Source organism: Mustelus asterias, unplaced genomic scaffold, assembly GCF_964213995.1.
Source record: "Mustelus asterias unplaced genomic scaffold, sMusAst1.hap1.1 HAP1_SCAFFOLD_925, whole genome shotgun sequence".
NCBI classification, from domain to species: Eukaryota; Metazoa; Chordata; class Chondrichthyes; order Carcharhiniformes; family Triakidae; genus Mustelus; species Mustelus asterias.
The window spans coordinates 23648-51541 of NW_027590871.1; the positions used below are offsets into that span (position 1 = coordinate 23648).

The 27894-nt window shown below is 49.4% G+C and overlaps 1 protein-coding gene across 2 annotated transcripts; it reads left to right on the forward strand.

The window, feature by feature from the left end:
* Positions 1–888: 888 nt before the first annotated feature.
* LOC144487612 (CD276 antigen-like) lies at positions 889–17895 on the forward strand. Of its 2 annotated transcripts, none has more exons than XM_078205701.1 (4): positions 889–1026; positions 9711–9797; positions 13934–14293; positions 16034–17895. In XM_078205701.1, the coding sequence occupies exons 2-4, from the start codon at positions 9734–9736 to the stop codon at positions 16105–16107; spliced, it is 498 nt and encodes a 165-aa protein (XP_078061827.1). In that variant the 5' UTR covers positions 889–1026; positions 9711–9733; the 3' UTR covers positions 16108–17895. The 2 variants fall into 2 exon arrangements, with proteins under 2 accessions (XP_078061827.1, XP_078061828.1); XM_078205702.1 differs by lacking the exon at positions 889–1026 and adding an exon at positions 6262–6390.
* The last annotated feature ends 9999 nt before the right edge of the window (positions 17896–27894 follow it).

Consider the following 27894-nt stretch of genomic DNA (forward strand, 5'->3'; position numbering starts at 1 on the left):
AATCCCACTGCCCCACTCTCTCCCCATAGCCCTGTATCAATCCCCAAACTAATCCCACTGCCCCACTCTCTCTCCATAGCCCTGTATCAATCCCCAAACTAATCCCACTGCCCCGCTCTCTCTCCATAGCCCTGTATCAATCCCAAACTAATCCCACTGCCCCGGCCTCCCCATAGCCCTGCATGAATCCCCAAACTAATCCCACTGCCCCGCTCTCTCCCCATAGCCCTGTATCAATCCCCAAACTAACCCCACTGCCCCGCTCTCTCCCCATAGCCCTGTATCAATCCCCAAACCAATCCCCATGCCCCGCTCTCTCCCCATAGCCCTGTATCAATCCCCAAACTAATCCCACTGCCCCACTCTCTCTCCATAGCCCTGTATCAAACCCCAAACTAATCCCACTGCCCCACTCTCTCCCCATAGCCCTGTATCAATCCCCAAACTAATCCCACTGCCCCACTCTCTCTCCATAGCCCTGTATCAATCCCCAAACTAATCTCACTGCCCATTCTCTCTCCCCATAGCCCTATATCAATCCCCAAACTAATCACACTGCCCCGCTCTCTCCCCACAGCCCTGTATCAGTCCCCAAACTAATCCCACTGCCCTACTCTCTCCCCATAGCCCTGTATCAATCCCCAAACTCATTCCTCTGCCCCACTCTCTCCCCGGAGGCCTGTATAATAGGAAGCCAGTCTTATCTTGAACAATCTGAAGTGTTCCAGATGGGGTCTGACAGGAAATGGCTCATTGAGTCTGATGACTAAAATATTTCCAGGTTGCCTAGATGCAAGTCTGTCACATGACGGTGCAGAGGATGGATTGGTTCAGTGAAGTTTTCCCCTGCCAATTCACATCAAGCTTTCTCACACAGCTTTGTCTCACTTTAAGGCAGTCAGCAGTGATTCCCGTCGCCGAGCCTCAGCTGACACTGGGCTGTGCGCTTTCCTGTTGTTGCCTCGACTTCCACATCAGAGCCGTGCGCCTTCCAACCTCTGCGACACCGTCACCGCTTCACGAGAGGTTGGATCTCTCGACGCTGATGCTTTGGCGCAAGTAATTCTCCCTTGTTAAATGGGTATCTTTTCTCTGAGGATACCTCCCACATAGAAGGGGGCCATTCAGCCCATCGAGTTCATGGCATTGGCAAGAGTAGCGTGGAGATTCACAAGAATGATTCCAAGGATAAAGAACTTTGATTTGATCTGATTTATTATTGTCACATGTATTGGGATACAGTGAAAAGTATTGTTTCTTGCGCGCTATACAGACAAAGCATACCGTTCATAGAGTACATAGGGGAGAAGGATTTGATTTGATTTATTATTGTCACATGTATTGGGATACAGTGAAAAGTATTGTTTCTTGCGCGCTATACAGACAAAGCATACCGTTCATAGAGTACATAGGGGAGAAGGATTTGATTTGATTTATTATTGTCACATGTATTGGGATACAGTGAAAAGTATTGTTTCTTGTGCGCTATACAGACAGAGCAAACCGTTCATAGAGAAGGAAAGGAGAGGGTGCAGAATGTAGTGTTACAGTCATAGCTAGGGTGTAGAGAAAGATCAGCTGAATGCGAGGTAGGTCCATTCAAAAGTCTGACAGCAGCAGAGAAGAAACTGTTTTTGAGTCGGTTGGTACATGACCTCAGACTTTTGTATCTTTTTTCAAGTGGAAGAAGGTGGAAGAGAGAATGTCCGGGGTGAGTGGGATCCTTGATTATGCTGGCTGCTTTTCCCCCGAGGCAGTGGGAAGTGTAGACAGAGTCAATGGATGGGAGGCTGGTTTGCGTGATGGATTGGGCTATGTTCATGACCCTTTGTAGTTCCTTGCGGTCAATCCCCAAACTAATCCCACTGCCCCAATCTCTCCCCATAGCCCTGTATCAATCCCGAAACTAATCCCACTGGCCTACGCTCTCTCCCCATAGCCCTGTATCAATCCCCAAACTAATCCCACTGCTCCACGCTCTCCCCATAACCATGCATCAATCCCTAAACTCATCCCATTGCCCCACTCACTCCCCATAGCTCTGTATCAATCCCCAAACTAATCCCACTGCCCCACTCTCTACCAATAGCCCTGTATCAATCCCCAAACTAATCCCACTGCCCCAATCTCTCCCCATAGCCCTGTATCAATCCCGAAACTAATCCCACTGGCCTACGCTCTCTCCCCATAGCCCTGTATCAATCCCCAAATGAATCCCACTGCCCCACTCTCTACCAATAGCCCTGTATCAATCCCCAAACTAATCCCACTTCCCCACACTCCCCACAGTCCGGTATCAATCCCCAAACTAATCCCACTGCCAAACTCTTTCCCCAAAACCCTGTATCAATTCCAAACTAATCCCAATCCCCACTCTTTCCCCATTGCCCTGTATCAAACCACAAACTGAACTCACTGCCCCACTCTCTCCCCATAGCCCTGTCTCAATCCTCAAACTAATCCCACTGCGCCGCTCTCTCCCCATGTCCCTGTATCAATCCTCAAACTAATCCCACTTCCCCCACTCTCTCCCCATAGCCCTGTATCAGTCCTCAAACTAGTCCCACTGCCCCACACTCTCCCTACAGTCCTGTATCAATCCCCAAACTAATCCCACTGCCCCACTCTCTCCCCATAGCCCTGTATCATTCCCCAAACTAATCCCACTGCCCCACTCTCTCCCCATAACCCTGTATCAACTCCTAAACGAATCCCACTGCCCTGCGCTCTCCCCATAACCCTGTACCAATCCCCAAACTAGTCCCACTGTTCTTCCAATTAGCACTGTATCAATCCTCAAACTAATCCCTCAGCCCCAAGCTCTCCCCATAGCCCTGTATCAACTCCTAAACGCATCTTACTGCCACTCTCACTCACCATAGCCCTGTATCAACCCCCAAACTAATCCCACTGCCCCGCTCTCTCCCCATAGCCCTGTATCAATCCCCAAACTAACCCCACTGCCCCACTCTCTCCCCATAGCCCTGTATCAATCCCCAAACTAATCCCACTGCCCCGCTCTCTCCCCATAGCCCTGTATCAATCCCAAACTAATCCCACTGACCCACTCTCTCCCCACAGCCCTGTATCAATCCCCAAACTAATTCCACTGCCCCACTCTCTCCCCATAGCCCTATGTCAATCCCAAACTAATCCCATTGCCCCACTCTCTCCCCATAGTCCTGTATCAATCCCCAAACTAATCCCACTGCCCCACTCTCTCCCCATAGCCCTGTATCAATCCCAAACTAATCCCACTGCCCCCCTCTCTCCCTATAGCCCTGTATCAATCCCCAAACTAATCCCACTGCCCCGCTCTCTCCCCATAGCCCTGTATCAATCCCCAAACTAATCCCACTGCCCCACTCATCTTCTGCTCTGTAAGGGTTCTATGGTACTGATTCATTGCAATAGGGCTACCTCTCATTCTTCTGAACTCCAGTGGATATAGGGCCGGCCTACGAAACCTTTCTTCGTAAGTGACTGAGAGAAGGCACACCAATAGTGGCAGAAAACTGGACAGAGATCAACGAGATGTGTGTGTGTGTGTGTGTGAGAGAGAGACAGAGACAGAGGCGGTGGTGTGAAAAGTTCAGAGTTGCAGCAACATTTGGAGTGGGAGAATTCTGAGCTAGGCTTTGGGTGAAAGATTAAACATCTCTTGTGGTTGTGAAGATTTAAAGATTAGAGCCTGTGTGTGGGTGTGTGTGGTTAGTCTGATCTAGAACATGTTCCAGTAACTCTCCACTCTCCTTCATGTAGATTATCAGCGCTACACTCCACCCGCAGCCCAGTATCAATCCCCAAACTAATCTCACTGCCCCGCTCTCTCCCCATAGCCCAGTATCAATCCCCAAACTAATCTCACTGCCCCGCTCTCTCCCCATAGCCCAGTATCAATCCCCAAACTAATCCCACTGCCCCACTCTCTTCCCATAGCCCTGTATCAACAAAGAACAATACAGCACAGGAACAGGCCCTTCGGCCCTCCAAGCCCGTGCCGCTCCCTGGTCCAAACTAGACCATTCTTTTATATCCCTCCATTCCCACTCCGTTCATATGGCTATCTACATAAGTCTTAAACGTTCCCAGTGTCCCCGCCTCCACCACCTTGCCTGGCAGCGCATTCCAGGCCCCCACCACCCTCTGTGTAAAATATGTCCTTCTGATATCTGTGTTAAACCTCCCCCCCTTCACCTTGAACCTATGACCCCTTGTGAACGTCACCACCGACCTGGGGAAAAGCTTCCCACCGCTCAGCCTGTCTGTGCCTTTCATAATTTTATACACCTCTATTAAGTCTCCCCTCACCCTCCGTCTTTCCAGGGAGAACAAGCCCAGTTTACCCAATCTCTCCTCATAACTAAGCCCCTCCATACCAGGCAACATCCTCTGCACTATCTCTAACGCCTCCACGTCCTTCTGGTAGTGTGGCGACCAGAACTGGACGCAGTATTCCAAATGCGGCCGAACCAACGTTCTATACATCTGCAACATCAGACCCCAACATTTATACTCTATGCCCCGTCCTATAAAGGCAAGCATGCCATATGCCTTCTTCATCACCTTCTCCACCTGAGACGTCACCTTCAAGGAGCTGTGGCCTTGCACACCCAGGTCCCTCTGCGTATCTACACCCTTTATGGTTCTGCCATTTATCGTATAGCTCCTCCCTACATTATTTCTACCAAAATGCATCACTTCGCATTCATCAGGATTGAACTCCATCTGCCATTTCTTTGCCCAAAGTTCCAGCCTATCAATATCCTTCTGTAGCTTCTGACAATGCTCCTCACTATCTGCAAGTCCTGCCAATTTTGTGTCGTCCGCAAACTTACTGATCACCCCAGTTACACCTTCTTCCAGATCGTTTATATAAATCACAAACAGCAGAGGTCCCAATACAGAGCCCTGCGGAACACCCCAAACTATCTCAAATATCAATCCCCAAACTAACCCCACTGCCCCGCTCTCTCCCCATAGCCCTGTATCAATCCCCACACTAATCCCACTGCCCCACTCTCTCCCCATAGCCCTGTATCAATCCCCACACTAATCCCACTGCCCCACTCTCTCCCCATAGCCCTGTATCAATCCCCACTAATCCCACTTCCCCGCTCTCTCCCCATAGCCCTGTATCAATCCCCAAACTAATCCCACTGCCCCGCTCTCTCCCCATAGCCCTGTATCAATCTCTAAACTAATCCCACTGCCCCACTCTCACCCCATAGCCCTGTATCAATCCCCAAACTAATCCCACTGCCCCGCTCTCTCCCCATAGCCCTGTATAAATCCCCAAACTAATCCCACTGCCCCGCTCTCTCCCCATAGCCCTGTATCAATCCCCAAACTAATCCCACTGCCCCGCTCTCTCCCCATAGCCCTGTATCAATCTCTAAACTAATCCCACTGCCCCACTCTCTCCCCATAGCCCTGTATCAATCCCCAAACTAATCCCACTGCCCCGCTCTCTCCCCATAGCCCTGTATAAATCCCCAAACTAATCCCACTGCCCCACTCTCTCCCCATAGCCCTGTATCAATCCCCAAACTAATCCCACTGCCCCACTCTCTCCTCATAGCCCTGTATCAATCCCCAAACTAATCCCACTGCCCCGTTCTCTCCCCATAGCCCTGTATCAATCCCCAAACTAATCCCACTGCCCCACTCTCTCCCCATAGCCCTGTATCAATCCCCACACTAATCCCACTGCCCCACTCTCTCCCCATAGCCCTGTATCAATCCCCAAACTAATCCCACTGCCCCACTCTCTCCCCATAGCCCTGTATCAATCCCCAAACTAATCCCACTGCCCCACTCTCTCCCCATAGCCCTGTATCAATCTCTAAACTAATCCCACTGCCCCACTCTCTCCCCATAGCCCTGTATCAATCCCCAAACTAATCCCACTGCCCCGCTCTCTCCCCATAGCCCTGTATAAATCCCCAAACTAATCCCACTGCCCCACTCTCTCCCCATAGCCCTGTATCAATCCCCAAACTAATCCCACTGCCCCACTCTCTCCTCATAGCCCTGTATCAATCCCCAAACGAATTTCCCTATGTTTTCCCAGTCGGGATCTGAGTAGGAAATTGAATCAGAACTCTTTGATGAGGCCATGATGACCCTGCTGTTTCCAGTTTGCCCCAGACATGTTTCACAGGGTGACTTCCCCTTCTGTTTTCACAGTCATGTGAATGTGACCATTGGTGACGTAACCACTACTCACATTATAAACAGTCAGCGGTGGTTCCTGTCGCTGAGACTAAGCTGACACTGGACTGTGTGCTTTCCTGCAGCCTCGAGTTCCTCTTCAGTGCTGTACTCCTTGCAATCTGAGCGACATCGTCACGAGAGTTTGGATCTCTCCACGTTGGCTCTTTGGGGCAAGTACGTATCCCTTGTCAGGTGGCTCTCTTTTCTCTTAGAGTCCCTCCCGTATAGAAGGGGGCCATTCAGCCCATCCAGTCTCAGACAGAACATCTTACCCAGTCCCCTATTCCCTGTAATCCCACTTATTCGCCCCTCTAATTCCCCCTAACCTACACATGGAAGGGCAGCACAGTGGTTAGCACTGCTGCCTCACAGCGCCGGGGACCCGGGTTCGATTCCCAGCTTGGGTCACTGTCTGTGTGGAGTTTGCACGTTCTCCCCATTTCTGCTTGGGTTTCCTTTGGGTGTTCTGGTTTCTTCCCCACACTCCAAAGATGTGCAGGTTAGGTGGATTGGCCATGCTAAATTGCCCCTTAGTGTCCAAAGATGTGCAGGTTAGGTGGATTGGCCATGCTAAATTGCCCCTTAGTGTCCAAAGATGTGTAGGTTAGATGGATTAGCCATGCTAAATTGCCCCTTAGTGTCCAAAGATGTGTGGGTTAGGTGGATTGGCCATGCTAAATTGTCCCTTAGTGTCCAAAGATGTGTAGGTTAGATGGATTAGCCATGCTAAATTGCCCCTTAGTGTCCAAAGATGTGTAGGTTAGATGGATTAGCCATGCTAAATTGCCCCTTAGTGTCCAAAGATGTGTAGGTTAGATGGATTAGCCATGCTAAATTGCCCCTTAGTGTCCAAAGATGTGTAGGTTAGGTGGATTGGCCATGCTAAATTGCCCCTTAGTGTCCAAAGATGTGTAGGTTAGATGGATTAGCCATGCTAAATTGTCCCTTAGTGTCCAAAGATGTGCGGGTTAGGTGGATTGGCCATGCTAAATTGCCCCTTAGTGTCCAAAGATGTGCAGGGTAGGTGGATTGGCCATGCTAAATTGCCCCTTAGTGTCCAAAGATGTGTAGGTTAGGTGGATTGGCCATGCTAAATTGTCCCTTAGTGTCCAAAGATGTGTAGGTTAGGCGGATTGGCCATGCTAAATTGTCCCTTAGTGTTCAAAGATGTGCAGGTTAGGTGGATTGGCCATGCTAAATTGCCCCTTAGTGTCCAAAGATGTGCAGGTTAGGTGGATTGGCCATGCTAAATTGCCCCTTGATGTGGAGGTTGTGGGGAGGAGCCAATTCAACCAGAGAGGGAAGAACTTGCATTTGTATAGCGCCCCTTTCCCCGCCTCGGGATCGTTCCAATGGAATAATGTGGGAATGTCGGGGCAGGGTGAGGCCGTTCGGTGAGATTGTGTCTAATCTATGGCCTCACTTCATAAACCCCCACCCCCCTTAATATCCCATCTGCCGAGGGGAGTTCCAATCCTCGACCCCCACCACAGTGTCTGTGTGGAAGTGGTCACTCTATCTAGAATGTTCTGTCATGTTAACCTCCCCACTCTCCCTTTGACCCGTTCTGCGTCTGAATCCTTCTGGGATATCAACAACAAGAACCTGCATTTGTGTAGCACCTTTTAGCTGAATGAAACGTCCCAGCAGTGCTGAGAATGTGAAAATAACACAGATGGTCGCACAGGTGACCGACTTCCTCATTGTAGAGTTCGGATTTAAGGAGAGAGAGAGGGGGAGAAAAAACAGAGAGAGAAACAGAGGGGGAGAAAGAGAGGGAGAGACAGAGAGAGAGAAACGGAGGGGGGGGAGAGAGAGGGAGAGTGAAACAGGGGGGGAGAGAGAGAGGGAGGGACACAGAGAGAGAAACAGAGGGGGGAGAGAGAGGGAGAGTGAAACAGGGGGGGAGAGAGAGAGGGAGAGAGAAACAGAGGGGGAGAGAGAGAGGGAGGGACAGAGAGAGAGGGAGAGACAGAGAGAGAGAAACAGAGGTGGGAGGGGTAGAGAGAGGGGGAGTGAAACAGGGGGGGAGAGAGAGAGGGAGAGACAGAGAGAGAGAAACAGAGGGGGAGAGAGAGAGGGAGAGACAGAGAGAGGAGGAGAGACAGATATAAACAGAGGGGGAGAGAGAGAGAGAGGGAGAGACAGAGAGAGGGGGAGAGACAGATAGAAACAGAGGGAGGGAGAGAGAGAGAGAGGGGAGAGACAGATAGAAAGAAAGAGAGAGAAAGAGACAGAGAGAGGGGGAGAGACAAGGAGAGAGAAACAGAGGGGGAGAGAGAGAGACAGAGAGAGGAGAGAGACAGAGAGAGGCAGATAGAGAGAAAGAGAGGGGGAGAGACAGGGAGAGAGAAACAGGGGGGAGAGAGAGAGAGAGACAGAGAGAGGAGAGAGACAGATAGCGAGAAAGAGAGGGGGAGAGACAGAGAGAGGGGGAGAGACAAGGAGAGAGAAACAGAGGGAGAGAGAGAGAGAGAGACAGAGAGAGGGGGAGAGACAGAGAGAGGGGAGAGACAGATAGAGAGACAGAGAGAGGGGGCGACAGATAGAGAGAGGTAGAGACAGAGAGGGGGGGGAGACAGAGAGAGGGGAGAGACAGATAGAGAGAAAGAGAGAGGGAAGAAAGAGGGGGAGAGGGACAGAAAATGAGGAAGAGAGAGACAGAATGAGACACAGAGAGGGAGAGAGAGAGGGAGAGACAGAGAGAGGGAGACACAGACGAGAAGCAAGAATGAGAGAGGGACAGAGGGGAGAGACAGAGAGAAACAGAGGGAGGGAGAGAGAGAACAGAGCAAGAGAGTGAGCAAGAGATAGAGGGGGAGAGAGAGAGGCAGACAGACAGAAAGAGAGAATGACAGAGGGATAGAGGGAAAGAAAAAGAGGGGGAGAGAGAGGGAGTTGGAGAGAGAGAGAGAGATAAAGAGATAGACAGAAAGAGAGAATGAGAAGGGGACAGAGGGAAAGAAAGAGACAGAGAGAGAGAGATGGAGAGGTAGAGGGTGGAGAGGTTTAGGGAGGGAATTGCAGAGATTGGGTCCCAGTCAGTTGAAGTTACAGTGAGCAATCTCTACACAGCAGCAAGCTGAATGACCCACAGTGCTGACACTGAGAACTAACCAGCGTCTGATAAAGTTTTGCCCGAGCTCCCTCACACTGCTCACAACTGTGCCTGGACTTGAATAGCTCAGGATCAGACTGTCCGGACAGCTCACTGGGTATGTGTCTGTGGAACACACACCCACCCCTGTCACCCAAACCCCCTTCCCCCTCCCCATTCACCACAGCCCAGGAGTTCCAGACTCCCAGGCTAAAATTCTACTCTTTAATCGTCAAGTCGCCCCGTTCTCCTCCCCCCCTCCCCACACTTCAGAAGCACTGGACAAAAGTGCTGTACTTCTCTGAGACACAGGGTGTGGTGGGGTTTGTGGTTTGCAATAGGACTCAGGAGGTTTAAGACAGGACGCTGATGACAAGGTTTCATTTTCTGTCTCCAGTCAGGTCTGCAGTGATTACAGAGATGGTGGCCACGTATCCCGGACTGATCCTCTCTCTGCTCCTATCCACTGGAATCTCACAGGCGGGTAAGACACAGCTCTCCCACCTCCTCCAGCCCGCTACACCCCCCGCAATAGCGTCCTGTACTCAGAGCAAGCCACTTCCTTGCCCATGGGGGCTATACTGGACCTAGTTCTGGGAAATGAGCCCGGTCAGGTCGTCAAAGTTTCGGTAGGGGAACATGTGGCAAATAGTGACCACAACTCTGTTAACTTTAGGATAGTAATGGACAAGGATCAGTGCTGTCCTACGGGCAGGGTGCTAAATTGGGGGAAGGCTAACTATAGCCGGATTAGGCAGGAATTGGCGGATGTTGATTGGGAGAGGATGTTCGAGGGTAAGTCCGCGTCTGGCATGTGGGAGTCTTTTAAGGAACTATTGATAAGGCTGCAGGATAGGCATGTGCCTGTAAAAAGGAAAGATAGGAAAGGTAGGATTCAAGAGCCGTGGATAACCAGGGAAATTGAGGATCTGATTGAAATGAAAAGAGAGGCGAACGTTAAGTCCAGGCAACAGAAAACAGATGGAGCTCTGGAGGAATATAGAGAGAGTAGGAAAGAACTCAAACGGCGAGTTAGAAGGGCAAAAAGAGGTCACGAGATGTTCTTGGCAGGCAGGATTAAGGAGAATCCTAAGGCATTCTATTCATACGTTAGGAACAAAAGAGTTGACAGGGAGAAAATCGGACTTCTCAGGGACAAAGGAGGGGAATTATGCTTAGAACCCAAGGGAATAGGGGAGATCCTAAATGAATACTTTGCATCGGTATTCACGAAGGAGAGGGGCGTGTTAACCGGGAGTGTCTCGGAGGGAGGTGTTGACCCGTTAGAGAAAATCTCCATTACAAGAGAGGAAGTGTTAGGTTTTTTAGGGAACATTAAAACTGACAAAGCCCCAGGGCCTGATGGCATCTATCCTCGACTGCTCAGGGAGACGAGAGATGAAATTGCTGGGCCTCTGACGGAAATCTTTGTCGCTTCTTTGGACACGGGTGAGGTCCCTGAGGATTGGAGGACAGCGAATGTGGTCCCGTTGTTTAAGAAGGGTAGCAGGGATAACCCAGGAAATTATAGGTCGGTGAGCTTGACGTCCGTGGTAGGGAAGTTGTTGGAGAGGATTCTTAGAGACAGGATGTATGTGCATTTAGAACGGAACAATCTCATTAGTGACAGACAGCATGGTTTTGTAAGAGGGAGGTCGTGCCTTACAAATTTGGTGGAGTTTTTTGAGGAAGTGACAAAAACGGTTGATGAAGGAAGGGCCGTGGATGTCGTCTATATGGATTTCAGTAAGGCATTTGACAAAGTCCCACATGGCAGGTTGGTTAAGAAGGTTAAGGCTCATGGGATACAAGGAGAAGTGGCTAGATGGGTGGAGAACTGGCTTGGCCATAGGAGACAGAGGGTAGTGGTCGAAGGGTCTTTTTCCGGCTGGAGGTCTGTGACCAGTGGTGTTCCGCAGGGCTCTGTACTTGGACCTCTGCTATTTGTGATACATATAAATGATTTAGAAGAAGGTGTAACTGGTGTAATCAGCAAGTTTGCGGATGACACGAAGGTGGCTGGACTTGCGGATAGCGAAGAGCATTGTCGGGCAATACAGCAGGATATAGATAGGCTGGAAATTGGGCGGAGAGGTGGCAGATGGAGTTTAATCCGGATAAATGCGAAGTGATGCATTTTGGAAGAAATAATGTAGGGAGGAGTTATACAATAAATGGCAGAGTCATCAGGAGTATAGAAACACAGAGGGACCTAGGTGTGCAAGTCCACAAATCCTTGAAGGTGGCAACACAGGTGGAGAAGGTGGTGAAGAAGGCATATAGTATGCTTGCCTTTATAGGATGGGGTATAGAGTATAAAAGCTGGAGTCTGATGATGCAGCTGTATAGAACGCTGGTTAGGCCACATTTGGAGTACTGCGTCCAGTTCTGGTCGCCGCACTACCAGAAGGACGTGGAGGCGTTAGAGAGAGTGCAGAGAAGGTTTACCAGGATGTTGCCTGGTATGGAGGGTCTTAGCTATGAGGAGAGATTGGGTAAACTGGGGTTGTTCTCCTTGGAAAGACGGAGAATGAGGGGAGATCTAATAGAGGTGTACAAGATTATGAAGGGTACAGATAGGGTGAACAGTGGGAAGCTTTTTCCCAGGTCGGAGGTGACGATCACAAGGGGTCACGGGCTCAAGGTGAGAGGGGTGAAGTATAACTCAGATATCAAAGGGACGTTTTTTACACAGAGGGTGGTGGGGGCCTGGAATGCGCTGCCAAGTAGGGTGGTGGAGGCAGGCACGCTGACATCGTTTAAGGCTTACCTGGATAGTCACATGAGCAGCCTGGGAATGGAGGGATACAAACGATTGGTCTAGTTGGACCAAGGAGCGGCACAGGCTTGGAGGGCCGAAGGGCCTGTTTCCTGTGCTGTACTGTTCTTTGTTCTTTTGTTCATTCCCCATGTGGTAAACCACTGTTAGCTCATTGCCTGTGTGTGTGTGTGACGTGCGTGGACATGCCCCTGCCGGCCCCGCCTGGGACTCCTCCCCCCTGGTCCAGGTATAAGGTGACTGCTCCCCACCCCCTGCCTCAGTCTCTGGACCAGTTCATCGGCATGGGTGTGCTCCAAGTCTTTTGCTCATAAAAGCCTATTTGTTCCAGCATACAAACTAGTCTTTGCTTGATTGATAGTGCATCACCCCATTAAACTGTAGAGCGAGCATTACTCTGTATCTATCCCCATGCTGTACCTGTCCTGGGAGTGTTTGGTGGGGACAGTGTAGAGGGAGCTTTACTCTGTATCTATCCCCGTGCTGTACCTGTCCTGGGAGTGTTTGGTGGGGACAGTGTAGAGGGAGCTTTACTCTGTATCTATCCCCGTGCAGTACCTGTCCTGGGAGTGTTTGATGGGGACAGTGTAGAGGGAGCTTTACTCTGTATCTATCCCCGTGCTGTACCTGTCCTGGGAGTGTTTGGTGGGGACAGTGTAGAGGGAGCCTTACTCTGTATCTATCCCCGTGCTGTACCTGTCCTGGGAGTGTTTGATGGGGACAGTGTGGAGGGAGCTTTACTCTGTATCCACCCCCATGCTGTACCTGTCCTGGGAGTGTTTGATGGGGGCCAGTGCAGAGGGAGCTTTACTCTGTATCTAACCCCATGCTGTACCTGTCCTGGGAGTGTTTGATGGGGCCAGTGCAGAGGGAGCTTTACTCTGTATCTGACCCCGTGCTGTACCTGTCCTGTAGTGTTTGATGGGGACAGTGTAGAGGGAGCTTTATTCTTTATCTAACCCCGTGCTGTACCTGTCCTGGGAGTGTTTGATGGGGGAACGGGGTAGACGGAGCTTTACTCTGCATCTAACCCTGTGCTGTACCTGTCATGGGAGTGTTTGATCGGGGGGGGGGGAACAGTGTAGAGGGAACTTTACTCTGTACCTAACCCCGTGCTGTACCTGTCCTGGGAGTGTTTGATGGGGGACAGTGTAGAGGGAACTTTACTCTGTACCTAACCCCGTGCTGTACCTGTCCTGGGAGTGTTTGATGGGGGGACAGTGTAGACGGAGCTTTACTCTGCATCTAACCCTGTGCTGTACCTGTCATGGGAGTGTTTGATGAGGACAGTGTAGAGGGAACACCTAACCTGCATGTCTTTCAGACTGTGGGAGGAAACTGGAGCACCCGGAGGAAACCACGCAGACACGGGGAGAACGCGCAGACTCCGCACAGACAGTGACCCAAGGCCGGGAATCGAACCCCGGTCCCTGGCGCTGTGAGGCAGCAGTGCTAACCACTGTGCCACCCACAATTAAGTTAACGTGAAAATCCCTCTGGTCGTCACACTCCGGCGCCTGTTCGGGTAACACTGAGGGAGAGTTTAGCACCCTAACCAACACGTCTTTCGGACTGTGGGAGGAAACCGGAGCACCCGGAGGAAACCCACGCAGACACGGGGGGAGAGGGGGTGGGGGGAGGAGAACATGCAAACTCCACACAGACAGTGTCCCAAGCCGGGAATCGAACCCGGGCCCCTGGCGCTGTGAGGCAGCAGTGCTAACCACCGTGCCACCGTGCCGGTAACGTTCAGGGAATGATGGATGGAGGTATTGAGATAGACGGGTACAGTTTGTGGCTGAGTTTCAGAACTTGTTGTACCTTTGTCCTCCTTCTCTCAGAGGCTATCGTCTGTGAGGCAAAGGACCAAGTGGTGGGTGCGAGAGAGGGAGGTGAAGCCTCCCTGCCGTGTTACTTCAAGAACGTGACGGCGCCGAAGGAACTGTTAGTCTCCTGGCAACTGGATCTCGGAAATGAGTCCATAGTCGTCCTCGCGGAATATCAGAATGGGACGCGGTCGGAATCGCAGAGCCAGAGCTTTGCAAACCGCACGAGTCTCCCTCCCTCCTGGAATCAAAGCGGGACTGCCACCCTGAAGATCGCTCGGGTGCGGGCGGAAGATTCTGGAAACTACACCTGCTTCGTGAGAGACGGAGGTCGCCACAGAAGATGTGCCCATCTAAAACTGTCGGTGAATTCAGGTAGGAAGACATCTTTTTTATTTCGAACTCACCGCCCCGCACGCGCACACGCGTGTTTGATATCTCCGTGGCGCGGGGCCCCGAATTGGGTTCAATCGATGACTGGTCGCAGGATGTCTCAGCGGACAGGTTGACTACAAAGATTTGACAGCTATTGTTAACAGGAAGGTGGGAGTTCCTCCACACCAGGGGCTGCTGGGAAAACTGGAAGCTCCCCCCCGCCCTCAACAATGGTTGCCGGTCACGTGGTTTACATCCTGGCCACTTACTCATTGTCTCTTAAAGCGATACCGCGAGAGGATGCAGCCCCTTCCCATCCAGACTTTCATTTGTATAGCGCCTTTCACAAGCTCTGGGTGTTCCTTGCAGCCACTGAGGCACTTTCCTTTAATTTGATTGGATTTTTGATTTGATTTATTATTGCCACACAGAATCCCTACAGTGCAGAAGGAGGCCATTCGGCCCATCGAGTCTGCACCAACCACAATCCCACACACGCCCTATCCCCATAACCCCAAGCAACTACCCTACCTATTTCCTTGACACAAAGGGGCAATTTAGCATGGCCAGCCCACCTAACCTGCGCATCTTTGGACAATAAGGGACAATTTAGCATGGCCAATCCACCTAATCTATAGATCTTTGGACACTGAGTGGCAATTTAACATGGCCAATCCACCTAACCCGCATATCTTTGGACACCAAGGGGCAATTTACCATGGCCAATCCACATAACCTATAGATCTTTGGGCAGTGGGAGGAAACCGGAGCACCCGGAGGAAACCCACGCAGACACGGGGAGAACGTGCAAACTCCACACAGACAGTAACCCAAGCCGGGAATCGAACCCGGGTCCCTGGCCCTGTGAGGCAGCAGTGCTAACCACTGTGCCACCGTGCCGCTCTACAACTCACCGAGATCTCGACGCTCCTCCAATTCTGGCCTCATGAGGATCTCCCTTTCCCACCGTAGAGTCATAGAAATATATACAGCAGGGAAACAGGCCCTTCAACCCATCCCCATTCCCATCATAGAGTCATAGAGATACACAGAATGGAAAAAGGCCCACTAATGTTTTGCTGCAATTGTATAGGGCGTTGGTGAGGCCACACCTGGAGTATTGTGTGTGGTTTTTGGTCTCCTTATCTGAGGAAGGATGTCCTTGCTATAGAGGGAGTGCAGCGAAGGTTTACCAGGCTGATTCCTGGGATGGCAGGTCTGTCATATGGGGAGAGATTAAGTTGGTTAGGATTATATTCACTGGAGTTTAGAAGATTGAAAGGGGATCTCATAGAAACTTATAAAATTCTAACAAGGTTAGACAGGGTAGATTCAGAAAGAATGTTCCCAAAAGTGGGGGGAGTCCAGAACTAGGGGGTCATAGTTTGAGGATAAGGGGTGAACCTTTTAGGACTGAGGTGTGGAGAAATATCATCACCCAGAGGGTGGTGAATGTGTGGAATTCACTACCACAGGAAGTAGTTGAGGCCAAAACGTTGTGTGATTTCAAGAAGAAATTAGATATCGCTCTTGGGGCTAAAGGGATTGAGGATATGGGGGGAAAGGGGGAATCAGGATATTGAATTTGATGATCAGCCATGATCAAAATGAATGGCGGAGCAGGCTCGAAGGCCGAATGGCCTCTATCTGCTCCCAGAATTCCTTGTGTTCTTCCATCTTTGCATCCTACTTGCAACCCAGCATTCTTACACCCCTCCCTCTCTTCTTTCGCACCCTTAGGGGCGTCTCAACCCCATGGAGGACCGCTCTGCGCCACGATCCTGTTCCTGTTCCTGACCAAGGTTCCTACATGATCGACGTTCCAATTCCGAGACCAGGAACTCCACATCCCGCCCAGAGAGGAGAAAACATATCGCAACATCGAAAGCTCCAGAGATCTCCACAGAGGTTGGAGAGTCTCGAACACTGGAGGCTCCAAGCTCGAAACAACTAGTTCCACATCTTTGGATCATATTTCTGCTTTTCTCCCAATTGTAAACCCGCGGCGAATATTTCAAGTTATTTTGTGTTAAATCTCGCTTGGCGACATCGATCTTAACCCAACTTTGACTAAATCGTGAATGATAATCGCTAGTGACACATTATCCCACACTCTGTTTTTTTTATTCATGCACAGCAGGTGTTTAGACACCGAGGCGGGATTTTCTGTTTCTTCCTGTGGGCGAGACATCGAAAAAACCCATTGGCTTTGGTGGGATGACGGAATCCCACTACCACCTCTGCTACCAGAATAAGCTCCATAGGGGAGGGGGAGTGCGCAGAAACCCCTGCCCTACATCTCTGCTTTCCATGATTCAACTGTGAGGGAATAGAGATAGTTTTTAAGTAATTTATATTTCCATTTGTTGGCATGAAGTAAAGTGTCATGTGAGTGTACCTTTCAGGTTTAAAAAAAAAATCATGCTCACAAAGAACAAAGAAAATTACAGCAGAGGAACAGGCCCTTCGGCCCTCCAAGCCTGCACTGACCATGCTGCCCGACTGAACTAATACCCCCTACCCTTCCGGGGACCATATCCCTCTATTCCCATCCTATTAAAGTATTTGTCAAGGCGCCCCTTAAAACTCACTATCATATCTGCTTCCACAACCTCCCCCGGCAGCGAGTTCCAGGCACCCACCACCCTCTGTGTAAAAAACCTGCCTCGTACATCTCCTTTAAACCTTGCACCTTAAACCTGTGCCCCCTAGTAATTGACTCTTCCACCCAGGGAAAAAGCTTCTGACTATCCACTCTGTCCATGCCCCTCATAATCTTGTAGACTTCTATCAGGTCTCCCCTCAACCTCCGTCGTTCCAGTGAGAACAAACCAAGTTTCTCCAACCTCTCCTCATAGCTAATGCCCTCCACACCAGGCAACATCCTGGTAAATCTTTTCTGTACCCTCTCCAAAGCCTCTACAACCTTCTGGTAGTGCGGCGACCAGAATTGACCACTATATTCCAAGTGCGGCCTAACTAAGGTTCTATAAAGCTGCAACATGACTTGCCAATTTTTAAACTCAATGCCCCGGCTGATGAAGGCAAGCTTCAGTGATGTGATTGGGGGTGGAGCTAAGCTGTAGCAGTCAGGTGATAGGGCTTTCAGTTTTGTTTGTGGCAGTCGGGTGATCGGAGTTTTTTTTTCCCTTTGGGGTTTTGGTTTTGTTTTTTGAAGCATTTAGCAACAAGCTCAGAAGCAGTCTCTCTCTCTCCCTCTCCCTGCTCTTCTCTTCCTTTGGTTCTGAAACTAGTGCCAGTTAGCCAAAGAAGAGGCTTATTGGCATCTTGCCTTAAAGAAGCTGTGCTTTGGGAAACAGATTTGATTACAACCTCTTCTGTGAGTTTCTTCGCAAGGGATTTCCAGCACTCAACCCAGGAGGCTGGATTCCTGTAACAAGTGGGCATTAACCGATGCTGTATTGTGCTTATTTGGAGGGTTTTGTGTATTGGATGTTGGCTTTGGAGCACATTAGAGATATTTCCTTAAGTGGTATACATTATCGTGGTTGTTGTGTCTTTTTTTTGTCACTGTTAAAAGTTCTTGCTAAGTGTCTTCTTGTACATATCAACAATATTCTTAATAAAACATTGCTTTTGGTAAAAGGGGTGAGTTGAATCACGCCTGGAGTGAAACCTCTCTTGCTCATCCGAACCAAATTCAACGTAAAACGTTACGAGTCAGGCGAGCTTCATAGAACACCTTGAAGTATCCAATCTTGATGTGCAGCAAAAATTAATTCTTCATTTATGTGCTAAGAAAGTGTTAAGACCTCAGTTTTAGTCACATGTAAGCTGCCCGCAATCTACAGGAATGAGATGGAGAATCTGGTGAACTGGTGCGGCAACAATAATCTCTCCCTCAATGTCAACAAAATGAAGGAGATTGTCATTGACTTCAGGAAGTGTAAAGGAGAACATGCCCCTGTCTACATCAAGGGGATGAAGTAGAAAGTGTTGAGAGCTTCAAGTTCACCAACAACCTGTCCTGGTTCCCTCATGCCGATACTATAGTTAAGAAAGCCCCACCAACGCCTCTACTTTCTCAGAAGACTAAGGAAATTTGGCATGTCAGCTACGATTCTCACCAACTTTTACAGATGCATAATAGAAAGCATTCTTTCTGGTTCTTTCAGAGCTTGGTATGGCTCCTGCTCTGCCCAAGACCGCAAGGAACTACTAAGGGTCGAGAATGTAGCCCAGTCCATCACGCAAACCCAGCCTCCCATCCATTGACTCTGTCTACACTTCCTGCTGCCTCGGGAAAAGCAGCCAGCATAATTAAGGACCCCACGCACCCCGGACATTCTCTCTTCCACCTTCTTCCTTCGGGAAAAAGATACAAAAGTCTGAGGTCATCTACCAACCGACTCAAGAACAGCTTCTTCCCTGCTGCTGTTAGACTTTTGAATGGACCTACCTCGCATTAAGTTGAGCTTTCTCTACACCCTAGCTATGACTGTAACACTACATTCTGCACTCTCTCATTTCCTTCTCTATGAACGGTATGCTTTGTCTGCATAGTGCGCAAGAAACAATACTTTTCACTGTATGTTAATACATGTGACAATAATAAATCAAATCAAATCAAAAGATAAGATGGTTTAGGTTCCTGCATTGTAATAATAGTTTTACACATTTAAAGCAAAGAGTAAGGCTGTTCCTTCCTTACTAAGGGCTCACACTTAGTCCTAACTCGTCACGTCTCGCCCGCTGTGGGAATCGTCGCGAGCAGCATGGGTAATTTTTTTCCCAACCGGCTGAAAGTCCTTGCATGAGACTTTCTGGTCACAAGGGAAGAACTTGGGAGTTAAGGAGGTTAAACAGTGAACTAGCGATGAAATCAACATGACAAACAAGTAATAGGATTAGCAGGCGTCCGGCAGAATACTGAGATGAGATTTGCCCAGTAATGAGATTAGCAGGCGTCTAGACAAATTGCAGATTGTCAGATACCATAGGCTTAAGGTGAAAGGAGAGGGATACAAAAGTGTCCAGAGGGGCAATTTTTTCACACAGAGGGTGGTGAGTGTCTGGAACGAGCTGCCAGGGGTAGTAGTAGAGGCGGGTACAATTTTGTCTTTTAAAAAGCATTTAGACAGTTACATGGGTAAGATGGGTATAGAGGGACATGGGCCAAATGCGGGCAATTGGGATTAGCTTCGGGGTTTAAAAAAAGGACAGCATGGACAAGTTGGGCCGAAGGGCCTGTTTCCATGCTGTAAACCTCTATGACTCTATATCAGAAACATGGTTTACCAGGGATCAGTGGGTTTATTAAAATTCATTTGGGGGACATGGGCGTCGCTGGCTGGGCCAGCATTTATTGCTCATCCCTAGTTGCCCTTGAGAAGGTGGTGGTGAGCTGCCTTCTTGAATCGCTGCCATCCCTGTTCTGTTGGTTGACCCACAATGCCGTTAGGGAGGGAATTGCAGGATTTTGACCCAGCGACTGCGAAGGAACGGCCGATATATTTCCAAGTCAGGGCGGTAAGTGGTTTGGAGGGGAACTTGCAGATGGTGGTGTTCCCAGGTATCTGCTATCCTTGTCCTTCTCGATGGAAGAGGTCGTGGATTTGGAAGATGCTGTCTAAGGATCTTTGGTACATCTTGTAGATAGTGCATACGGCTGCTACTGAGCGTCGGAGGCGGAGGGAGTGAATGTTTGTGGATGGGGTGCCAATCAAGCGGGGCTGCTTTGTCCTGGATGGTGTCGAGCTTCTCGAGTGTTGTTGGAGCCGCACCCATCCAGGCAAGTGGAGAGTATTCCATTACACTCCTGACTTGTGTCCTTGTAGATGGTGGACAGGCTTTAGGAGGGGGGAGTCAGGAGGTGAGTTACTCGCCACAGGATTCCCAGCCTCTGACCTGCTCTTGTAGCCACTGTGTTTATGTGGCGAGTCCAGTTGAGTTTCTGGTCAATGGTAACCCCAAAGGTATACAAAAGGATAACTTCTAAAGGCAAGGAACTTGAGAGATAGAGGACCGAATGCACAGGGTGGGATATCAAAGGAGTTGCAGTGTCACTGCTTACACCCTCTTTGGGGAGGGTGGCTAGGTTTCTATCCAACAGCCAGACAGGCCAAAATGACGGCAGATTGTAAAGAAGCTCCTCTAACCATAGAACCATAGAACCATAGAAAATTACAGCTCAGAAACAGGCCTTTTGGCCCTTCTTGTCTGTGCCGAACCATTTTTCTGCCTAGTCCCACTGACCTGCACTTGGACCATATCCCTCCACACCCCTCTCATGCATGAACCCGTCCAAGTTTTTCTTAAATGTTAAAAGTTAAAAGCATTTACCACTTTATCCGGCAACTCATTCCACACTCCCACCACTCTGCGTGAAGAAGCCCCCCCTAATATTCCCTTTAAACTTTTCTCCTTTCACCCTTAACCCATGCCCTCTTGTTTTTTTCTCCCCTAGCCTCAGCGGAAAAAGCCTGCTTGCATTCACTCTATCTATACCCATCAAAATCTTATACACCTCTATCAAATCTCCCCTCAATCTTCTACGCTCCGGGGAATAAAGTCCCAACCTATTCAATTTCTCTCTGTAACTCAGCTTCTCAAGTCCTGGCAACATCCTTGTGAACCTTCTCTGCACTCTTCCAACCTTATTTACATCCTTCCTGTAACTAGGTGACCAAAACTGTACACAATACTCCAAATTCGGCCTCACCAATGCCTTATATAACCTTACCACAACACTCCAACTTTTATACTCGATACTCCGATTTATAAAGGCCAATGTACCAAAGGCACTCTTTACGACCCTATCCACCTGTGACGTCACTAACGGACGTAGTTATGTTCCTTTGCTGAATCAGCAAAAAATGTTCACCCAGACTTAGAACTATGGAAATGACACAGCATAGGAGGAGGCCATTCAGCCCATACTGTCCATGCTATCCCAAGGACACCCAGGTGTTCTTTCTAATCCCTCTTCCTGCATCCGGTCATAGAATCATAGAATCCATATAGTGTAGAATAAGGCCATTCGACCCATTGGGTTTGCCCCAACTACACCCAGGTCCAATCCTCATAACACCAACTATTTACTCTACTGACCCTCTGACACTAAGGAGCAATTTAGCATGGCCAATCCACCTAACCTGCGCATCTTTGGACACTAAGGGGCAATTTAGTATGGCTAATCCACCTAACTTGCACATCTTTGGACACTAAGGGGCAATTTAGCATGGCCAATCCACCTAACCTGCACATCTTTGGACACTAAGGGGCAATTTAGTATGGCTAATCCACCTAACTTGCACATCTTTGGACACTAAGGGGCAATTTAGCACGGCCAATCCACCTAACCTGCGCATCTTTGGACACTAAGGGGCAATTTAGTATGGCTAATCCACCTAACCTACACATCTTTGGACATTAGAGGGCAACTTAGCATGGCCAATCCCCCTAACCTGCACATCTCTGGATACTAAGGGGCAATTTAGCACGGCCAATCCACCTAATCTGCACATCTTTGGACACTAAGGGGCAATTTAGCATGGCTAATCCACGTAACCGACACATCTTTGGACACTAAGGGGCAATTTAGCATGGCCAATCCACCTAACCTACACATCTTTGGACATTAAGTGACAATTTAGCATGGCCAATCCACCTAAGGTGCACATCTTTGGACATTAGGGGGCAATTTAGCATGGCCAATCCACCTAACCCGCACATCTTTGGACTGTGGGAGGAAACCGGAGCACCCAGAAGAAACCCATGCAGACATGGGGGAGAACGTGCAAACTCCACACAGGCAGTGACCCAAGCTGGGAATCGAACCCAGACTCCTGGCGCTATGAGGCAGCGGTGCTAACCACTGTGCCACCGTGCCACCACAAGGTCCCATAGCCCTGTAGCTTGTAGCAGTTAAGGTGTGGATCCAGGTACTCTTTAAAAGAGTTTAGAGTCTCTGCCTCCACCACCAACTCGGGCAGTGAATTTTGGACACCCACCACCCTCTGCGTACAAATGTTTTTCCTCACATCCCGTCTTCACCTACTGTCACTTCCCTTGAATCCATGTCAACTTGGTTTTCGAACTCCCTGCCCAGGGGAATGGCTTCCTCCTCTTCACTCTCTCCCTACCCCTCACAATTTTGTACACCTCAATCATGTCACACCCCTCAACCTTCTCTGTTCCAAGGAAAACAACCTTAACCTCTCCAATCTCGTTGCTACAATTCCCCAGCCCTATCAAGCCGTGTAAACTGGGCTTGGTCATGTAAGCTGTGGTAACTATCTGCTGAATTTAACTGATGGAGTTATTATAGTGGATGTTATTGGTGAAAAGAGGTGTCTCAGTGAGTTCAAGGAATGTGGGTATAGTTTGGGAACGAGATAATTTCAGATATAACGGTATTTATTCACTTAAGTAAGCACTCTAGAACAAAGAACAAAGAAAATTACAGCACAGGAACAGGCCCTTCGGCCCTCCAAGCCTGCACCGACCATGCTGCCTGACTGAACTAAAACCCCCTACCCTTCCGGGGACCGTGTCCCTCTATTCCCATCTTATTCATGTATTTGTCAAGAAGCCCCTTAAAAGAGGCCACACCTAGAGTATTGTGTGCAGCTTTGGTCTCCTTTTCTGAGGAAGGATGTTCTTGCTCTCGAGGGAGTGCAGCGAAGGTTTACCAGGCTGATTCCGGGGATGGCGGGACTGATGTATGAGGAGAGATTGACCAGGTTAGGATTGTTTTCGCTGGAGTTCAGACGAATGAGGGGAAGAATCTCATAGAGACTTATAAAATTCTAACAGGACTAGACAGGGTAGATGCAGGGAGGATGTTCCCGATGGTGGGGGGTCCAGAACCAGGGGGTCACAGTCTGAGGATTCGGGGTAGACCATTTAGAATTGAGATGAGGAGACATTTCTTCACCCAAAGAGTGGTGAGCCTGTGGAATTCATTGCCACAGGAAGTGGTTGATGCCAAAACATTGAATGTATTCAAGAGGCGGCTGGATATAGCACTTGGGGCGAACGGGATCAAAGGTTATGGGGGGAAAGCAGGATTAGGCTGTTGAGTTGGATGATCAGCCATGATGGTGATGAATGGCGGAGCAGGCTCGAAGGGCCGAATGGCCTCCTCCTGCTCCTATCTTCTATGTTTATGTCTATATCAGTCTATCTTGTCATTTTGTTTTACCTTATCAAATATTCTTTATTAATTGTTTATACAATGTCTGAACTGGTATCTCAATGGATTCTACATTGTTACTCACATTATACCCTCAACACCAGTGACCGCAAGGCTGTGTCCTCAGCCCCTTACTATACTCCAAGGGTGGATTCCCCAGTGTTCACTTGGTTTCATTGGTCAGAACATTGAATACAGGAGTTGGGACGTCTTGTTGAAGTTGTGCAAGACATTGGTAAGGCCACACTTGGAATACTGTGTGCAGTTCTGGTCACCCTATTATAGAAAGGATATTATTAAACTAGAAAGAGTGCAGAAAAGATTTACTCAGATGCTGCCTGGACTTGATGGATTGAGTTATAAGGAGAGGTTGGATAAACTGGGACTTTTTTTCTCTGGAGCGTGGGAGGCTTCGGGGTGATCTTATAGAGGTCTATAAAATAATGAGGGGCACAGATAAGGTGATAGTCAACATCTTTTCCCAAAGGTAGGGGAGTTTAGCTGGGGCGGCACGGTGGCACAGTGGTTAGCACTGCTGCCTCACAGCACCAGGGACCCGGGTTCGATTCCCAGCTTGGGTCACATTCCACCGTGTGTCTGCGTGGGTTTCCTCCGGGTGCCCCGGTTTCCTCCCACAGTCCAAAGATGCGCAGGTTAGGGGGATTGGCCATGCTAAATTGCCCCTTAGTGTCCAAAGATGTGCAGGCTTGGTGCTTTGGCCATGCTAAATTGCCCCTCAGTGTCAGGATGACTGGTTAGGGTAAATGCATGGGTTATGAGGATAGGGCCTGGGTGGGATTGTAGTCAGTGCAGACTCAATGGGCCACATGAACTCCTTATGTGCAGTAGGATTCTATGATTCTAGAGGACATAAGTTTAAGGTGAGAGGAGAGAGATACAAAAGGGTCCAGAGGGACAATTTTTTCACACAGAGGGTGGTGAGTGTCTGGAACAAGCTGCCAGAGGTAGTAGTAGAGGTGGGTACAATTCTGTCTTTCAAAAGACAGAGGAGATTTACAAGGATGTTGCCTGGATTGAGTGGCATGCCTTATGAGGATAGGCTGAGGGAGCTCAGTCTTTTCTCCTTGGAGAGACGTAGGATGAGAGGAGACCTAATAGAGGTGTATAAGATGTTGAGAGGCATAGTTCGGGTGGACTCTCAGAGGCTTTTTCCCAGGGTGGAAATGGCTGCTACGAGAGGACACAGGTTTAAGGTGCTGGGGGGTAGGTACAGGGGGAGATGTTAGGGGGAAGTTTTTCACACAGAGGGTGGTGGGCGAGTGGAATCGGCTGCCATCAGTGGTAGTGGAGGCAAACTCAATAGGGTCTTTTAAGAGACTCCTGGATGAGTACATGGGACTTAATAGGATGGAGGGTTATAGGTAGGCCTAAAAGGTAGAGATATGTTCGGCACAACTTGTGGGGCCGAAGGGCCTGTTTTGTGCTGTAGTTTTCTATGTTTCTAAAAAACATTTCGACAGTTCCATGGGTAAGATGGGTAGAGAGGGATATGGGCCAAACGCGGGCAATTGGGGCTAGCTTAGTGGTTTAAAAAAAAGGGACGACATGGACAAGTTGGGCCGAAGGGCCTGTTTCCATGCTGTAAACCTCTCTGATGCTGCTCAATGCTGTGATTTAGACTCTGACAACACGCGGAGGGTTTTGTGGCTCCAGTGTGATTTGGGTGGAGTCCCGCCCGACTTTATCAGATAAACACATCACAGAGCACATCAGAGGTACAATTACACTTAGCACATCAGAGGTACAAGTTTCAAGTATCATTTCAAACATTGTACAAGTTCAAAGGGATCCAAATGCAGTCTACTGTTTTTATACAGAGTGACGGGCGGATTCCCCAGTCCTCACTGTCTACATTGGCACTGAAATTTCCTGTGTGCAAACCACCTGACTGTCACCGCCGTGTGTACACAGAACAAAGAACAGTACAGCACAGGAACAGGCCCTTCGGCCCTCCAAGCCTGCGCCGATCATGATGCCTAACCTAAAACCGTACGCACTTACGGAGCCCGTATCCTTCCATTCCCATCCTATTCATGTATTCATCTAGTTGCCCCTCAAATGCCGCTATCATACCCGCTCCCACCACCTCCCCTGGGCAGCACCGTCCAGACATCCACCACCCTCTGTGTAAAAAAACTCACCTTGCACATCTCCTCTAAACTTTTCCCCACGCACCTTCAACCTATGTCCCCTCGTACTTGACTCTTCCACCCTAGGAAAGAACATCTGACTATCCACTCTGTCCATGCCCCTCATAATCTTGTAAACCTCTATCAGGTCTCCCCTCAACCTCCGTCGTTCCAGTGAGAACGAACCAGGTCTCTCCAACCTCTCCTCATAGTCAATACCCTCCAGACCAGGCAACATCCTGGTAAACCTCTTCTGTACCCTCTCCAAAGCCTCCACATCCTTCTGGTAGTGTGGCGACCAGAATTATAGACAATATTACTTGAGAAAGGATATACTGGCACTGGAGGGGGTGCAGAGGAGATTCACTAGGTTGATTCCGGAGTTGAGAGGGTTGGCTTATGAGGAGAGACTGAGTAGACTGGGGCTATACTCATTGGAATTCAGAAGAATGAGGGGAGATCTTCTAGAAACATATAAGATTATGAAGGGAATCGATAAGATAGAAGCAGGGAGGTTGTTTCCACTGGCGGGTGAAACTAGAACTAGGGGGCATGGCCTCAAAATAAGGGGAAGCAGATTTAGGACTGAGTTGAGGAGGAACTTCTTCACACAAAGGGTTGTGAATCTGTGGAATTCCCTGCCCAGTGAGGCTACCTCATTGAATGTTTTGAAGGCAAGGATGGATAGATTTTTGAACAGTAAAGGAATTAAGGGTAATGGTGAGCGGGCGGGTAAGTGGAGCTGAGTCCACGAAAAGATCAGCCATGATCTTATTGAATGGCGGAGCAGGCTCGAGGGGCCAGATGGCCTACTCCTGCTCCTAGTTCTTATGTTCCGATTCTAAATGAGGCTTGTAAGGCTGCAGCATAACCTGCCAATTTTTAAACTCAATGCCCCGGCCGATGAAGGCAAGCGTGCCGTATGCCGTCTTGACTACCTTCTCCACCTGCGTTGCCACTTTTAGTGATCGGTGGACATGTACGCCCAGATCCCTCTGCCTGTCAAATACTCTTAAAGGTTCTACCATTTACATGTAGCCGAGTTTGAGAGGAACAGGTGAGTTTGGGATGAGAGATTAAATTGTTGGGTTGTAACAGGAATCTTTGTAACCTCCTCATTGTAATCGGACAACGTGCTCAAGTTGTCTCGCTGGCGACATTCAGGATGTGCGGCCTTGAAGAGTGGGGCCAGCGGGTGAATCCGGTCGTGCCAACCTCTCCCCGCTGGTGGCCAACCTTCCCCTGGTGACCTCGAGGTGTTGGCACGTCAGACAAAACGTGGACCCGCTCCTCCATCTTTGGCTCCAGTCTGCGAAGCGTCTGTCCAGCCTCTGTCGGACGTTCCGCTCTCCGTCTGTCGCTACCTCGCCAGCCTCGAGCTGACTGCCACGTCTAAGGCTTCACTGTCTGTCTGGGAGGGAGCGGGGTGGGGTTCCAGCTGCCCTCCTGGTCATGGGGAGGTGGAGGCCTAGTGGTATTATCGCGAGACTCGTAATCCAGAAACTCAGCCAATGTTCTGGGGGACTCGGGTTCGAATCCCGCCACGGCAGACACACACATGTACAGACACATGTGGGTTTCATCCGGGTGCTCCGGTTTACTCCCACAGTCTGAAAGATGTGCTGGTTAGGGTGCATTGACCATATTAAATTGCCCCTTAGTGTCCAAAAATGTGCAGGTTAGGTGGATTGGCCATGCTAAATTGCCCCTTAGTGTCCAAAGATGTGCAGATTAGATGGATTGGCCACGCTAAATTGCCCCTTAGTGTCCAAAGATGTGCAGATTAGATGGATTGGCCATGCTAAATTGCCCCTTAGTGTCCAAAGATGTGCAGGTTAGGTGGATTGGCCATGCTAAATTGCCCCTTAGTGTCCAAAGATGTGCAAATTAGATGGATTGGCCACGCTAAATTGCCCCTTAGTGTCCAAAGATGTGCACATTTAGTGGATTGGCCATGCTAAATTGCCCCTTAGTGTCCAAAGATGTGTGGGTTAGGTGGATTGGCCATGCTAAATTGCCCCTTAGTGTCCAAAGATGTGCAGGTTAGGTGGATTGGCCATGTTAAATTGCCCCTTAGTGTCCAAAGATGTGTGGGTTAGGTGGATTGGCCATGCTAAATTGCCCCTGATGCGCGATATAACACACGAGAGGCGTGATGTACTCAGGAAATAAAGGCTTTTATTGCCAACAATAACAGAGCTACCATATACAGTACATGATCCCAGACTAAAGGGTCACCAGGCAGAGCAGTGACCTTTATACCTCTCCCAGGAGGCAGAGCCGACTGGGGTGTA

Bases quoted from the DNA above. Each gene is read 5' to 3' on its own strand.
- LOC144487612 (XM_078205701.1), top strand. From the start codon at position 9,734: ATGGTGGCCACGTATCCCGGACTGATCCTCTCTCTGCTCCTATCCACT. The intron at 9,798-13,933 runs GTAAGACACAGC...TCCTTCTCTCAG, and splicing joins CACTGGAATCTCACAGGCGG to AGGCTATCGTCTGTGAGGCA. The intron at 14,294-16,033 runs GTAGGAAGACAT...TCGCACCCTTAG, and splicing joins AAAACTGTCGGTGAATTCAG to GGGCGTCTCAACCCCATGGA.